The sequence below is a fragment of the Arachis stenosperma genome, chromosome 2 (assembly GCF_014773155.1).
Source record: "Arachis stenosperma cultivar V10309 chromosome 2, arast.V10309.gnm1.PFL2, whole genome shotgun sequence".
NCBI lineage: Eukaryota > Viridiplantae > Streptophyta > Magnoliopsida > Fabales > Fabaceae > Arachis > Arachis stenosperma.
Window position 1 is genome coordinate 1,708,270 of NC_080378.1, and position 4,126 is coordinate 1,712,395.

Genomic DNA, 4,126 nt, shown 5'->3' on the forward strand with positions numbered 1-4,126 from the left:
TGAACATGGTAAGAAAAGGAAACTAAGTAGTAAGGATAGGGGGCAGGTAATCTGCTTTGGCGCCAAGAATTCGCGCTTTCGTGTCCGGGAAGCATTCGAATCCAGGAAGAGTTGTGATGTGTCCCTCACTGGCAACGCTGATCGGGTATCGGAGCAGGTGGCCGGGAAGGTCATGCTCAAGTGACTCCTTAGAGAAGAGATCCCAATACTGATCAGCAACTTTGTTCACCCTGCTGATACATTCTTTGCTTTCTGGCCTCAGGAATGAGTCATGAAGCATGCCAAGGTGTTCATACCACAATGCCATTCGGAAACCATGGATCTGGCCACGCGCCGGCTGCCTGGTTGCCAAGTGGTAAGGCTGGTAACCTCCCATGGCAATTTCGGAGTCCCTCGCACCGTCCATTGATCTTTGGTTGATGTTGGCTGATCCGATAATTATGTATTCATCATCAACTATAGACAATATAGGCCAAAACAAGTAAGAAATCCAATGATGTTTGCTGTTATAAGCTATGCAGATATTTTAATTTAGTCAAATCATGTAACGACTCTCAACTATCAACTTCTCATGCTGCACCTAAACTTACCAATCATCATCTTGGTATGAACATAAATCATGAAGCGGCGGGCATTTTGGGCGTTCTCATAATCCGAACCAGGCTCTGGTTTTTGAGAAGGCTGATACTCTCCATCCTTCTTCACCTCGCGATTACCAAGGCAGAAGAATGTCAAATAGTTCCGAGGATCGTCCTCGATACCCTTGGCTTGGAGAGCCTCAGTAATGTCCTTGTACATCATCTCCATTGTCCTTCTTTGCCAGTCCAATATAGCCTGAACTGATGAACTCTCCGGCACACCTTCCGGCCACATTGGGACCACAACATACACAGCAAATCGTTCCCCGGCTTCAATCTTACTAACAATCTTAAGGGAAAGCTCCCTTGGAATTAGATGTAAAGCACCAATATCTTCAGGCTTAATATCCTCAGGCTTCCAGTTATAAGAGCTTCCAAGGAAGTACTGATTTTCAATATAGATGAAATTCTTGGCACGACGAATGGCATGGATATAAGCATCTTGAATACTACGGTCTATGATGTTATCCTTGCCACTAACAAGGCCTACTTTGGCAGCCTCTTCAGGACTATCAGGGAAACCGAAAGCAGCACCACCATCAATTGATCTGAATAACTGAACATTCCATGTCTCATGATCTTCAGGAAACATCACAGGGGAGGGGGGAACAATGGAATTTTCGAGCTCTCTCATATGGAGAAGTACATCCTTTCCACCTTGCCTCCTCCATCTCTGCTCAAAGTTAAACAAAACATCCCAAGCTACCGGCCCTTCGAGCCGGCAGTGGATATCATGCCAAGGCTCCCTAGGACCGCCTTTTGAGATATCCGCTCCAGGAAAGTTAGGTTGATGAAAATCATCATGGTGTGCTGTGTCTAAGGTTCTGAAGAGTGAGTGGAATGCTGTATCATATCTTCCATCACAAAGATCAATACCCCCAACAAAACTCACAACCCTTCGCATATGTGTTCCTTTACCCGGCATCTCACTGTCCACAACAACAATCTTCTGGTGATGAGTAAACATGGTAGAAATTTGGAAACTCTGAACAATGCTACCTCCATCATCAGGATTTCGGGGGCATAAACAACAGTTTACTTGAGTGTTAGAGAAGAACTGTGCTGTTTCTTCATCATGAGTAGCCATCAATCCATCTTTTTTCAACAAACCAACCGATGTTCTATCGTCCCAAACAAGCATCAACACCTTAACACCTTCACTTGCCTTCTTCTTAAGAAGCTCGCCGAGTGTAGAATCTCCACCGGCCTTTGGCCTCCTAGAATCCCTTACCAAGGAAATCTCGGTATAAACAGACCAACCAGTAATGTATATCAAGTGTTTTGCATTTGTGATTGCATCAAAAATATCCTCCCAGCACCTGTGAGGCTCATAAGTCTTGCCTCCAGCAAGTGGAATCTTGGGGATAAAGTTTTCAGGCACATGAGCATCTTGGTACAGAGATACCCTGCATCCTTGTCTTTGTGCAAAGAAGGTATAGGGAACTCCAGGAAACTTAGGACTCCTAATGCCTCGACCCCAGCATCGATCTTTCTTGATATCAAAGTATTGCAGCCTCACATGGATCTTTGAATCACCTTGTACTGGTTTTTTGTGCACATCCAATATTTCAACCCATTTATCAATCTCCTCACCCTGCAACACCTCCTCCACAGGCACATATGCTCTTCCGATCAACGTCGCCCCAATAGGATTATCATCTTTCACAGTGAATATGATATTTGAAGCTGTATGGGCACAGTAAATGTGAAAAGACTCATTCCATTTTGGATTATGATCATTCAGTATTTTCCTAGTCCTTCCCACTCTTGCTTTCTCTAAATCAACGGTTGCATAGATTTTTGGAGCTCCCTTTCCAATACCAACAGTCTCCTCAATATTTTGCCTGATCTATAGTAGAACAACATACACTAAATGAATGAGGAAAACAAAGGAACAAAACTAAAGCAACTAAGTATATACACACACTAATTTCTTCTTTTGTAAACTCAAAAATAGAAAGACTCAAGCTTTAAGAAATAGATTTAGTTGAATGAATACAAGGCTATTTCATCAATGAACTAGGATTTTTTCTTTAACTAAGATCTGGTTCATAATCCTTGGATACAATTACAATTATGCTAAATGTTTAATTTCAACAAGCCTCACAAATCCATGAATCAATCACATGATTTATAATCTCAAACCTTGATTTTGTGGAGGATAAAAAAAGAAAGAAAAATAAAGACGATGTTACTTTTCATCATGGACCAACCATAATTTGAAAACTATAAACCAGACACATCCTATGATCTTACCATAAATCAACATTGTTCTGGTTTATTATTAAAAAAAAAGGACTTGCATAACTGCCAAAGTTCATTCCAGTTAAAATTTAAACAAAAGGATATTGAACAACTGGTTCTACTAGAATAGCATAATGAATCACAGAATCATCATCATCTTATTTTATTTATATTTTTATATATAATAAAAAATTTTGAGCTAAGATTCACTAGAACACAACCACCATCAATGGATATTTTCAAATTCAAGAATTCTCAAATCAACAACAAAAATAGAAACAAAACAAAACATTTTCAAATCATAAACTACAGCAACTAAGAGCCCAAAATAGGATCATCTGATTCAACATGGATCCAAAAAATAAAAAATAAAAGAATGAAAATAAAACAACAATTTTAAAATAAAGAAAAATACCATGGTAAAAAGATTTCCACCCGAGGCACCACTGATCGTATCGACTTCGTAAATTGTAGCATGGAGAGTCCCATGAAGCATAATCATTGCCATCTTTTACCTACGAAAAGTTAAAAAACAAAAACAAAAAAACAAAATCACACCATTTCCATTTTAAACCAACCACAAAAAAACCAGATGAAAAAACACTTCAAATGTACCAACAAATCACGCGGGATTCGAGTGTTCAACACGAAAAGATACAAACTTTGAGGTAACAAAGAGTGTAGATGGAATTAAAAGGTTCAAAATTGAATCAACATCACAATAATGGAGAATAAAAGGAATCCACAAACAGCTTTTGAATACAGAGAAAAGATAAGAACTTGAACGGAGAATGCAAAAGAGAAGGAGAAAAGGATAAAAGGGTGTGTGAGAGATCCGAGAAAGGAGCAAGGAACTATGGTAATGGAGAGAGTGTGTGTGAAGAGAGAGAGAGAGAGAGAGTTTTTGGTGTAAGAGTCTCAGTTTTAAACGAAAGGCAAAGAAGAAAATCAAAACAATGGCATGCAAAATTATTAAATAAAAATAAAAAAATATTTAATATTTAATATTGATATTGTGTTTATTTATTATTATTTTTACAAAAAACGTATCTAATCTCTTGGTAGGAATGCCAAGGAGAATCATGTCCTTGACTTGTTCCTCTTCTTTCTTCAGGTGGATTTTGTTTGCATTATGATATGGACTAAAAATAAATAAACCGTTATTAAAATAATTAATTTCTTTATAAATACTAAATGGGCATTATTATAAGTGTTTTTTTTAAGTAAAGTCTCACGTAAAGTTA

The 4,126-nt window shown here is 38.3% G+C and overlaps 1 protein-coding gene across 1 annotated transcript; it reads right to left on the reverse strand.

Moving 5' to 3' along the window:
• Positions 1–3,579, reverse strand: LOC130961888 (phospholipase D alpha 1). Its single transcript, XM_057887924.1, has 4 exons — positions 3,498–3,579; positions 3,298–3,397; positions 591–2,487; positions 1–456 (listed from the first exon to the last, which is right to left on the reverse strand). The coding sequence occupies exons 2-4, from the start codon at positions 3,388–3,390 to the stop codon at positions 23–25; spliced, it is 2,424 nt and encodes an 807-aa protein (XP_057743907.1). The 5' UTR covers positions 3,391–3,397; positions 3,498–3,579; the 3' UTR covers positions 1–22.
• Positions 3,580–4,126: the final 547 nt, after the last annotated feature.

Bases quoted from the DNA above. Each gene is read 5' to 3' on its own strand.
- LOC130961888 (XM_057887924.1), bottom strand. From the start codon at position 3,390: ATGGCAATGATTATGCTTCATGGGACTCTCCATGCTACAATTTACGAA. The intron at 2,488-3,297 runs GTATTTTTCTTT...GTTCTACTATAG, and splicing joins GTGGAAATCTTTTTACCATG to ATCAGGCAAAATATTGAGGA. The intron at 457-590 runs GTAAGTTTAGGT...TATTGTCTATAG, and splicing joins TCATACCAAGATGATGATTG to TTGATGATGAATACATAATT.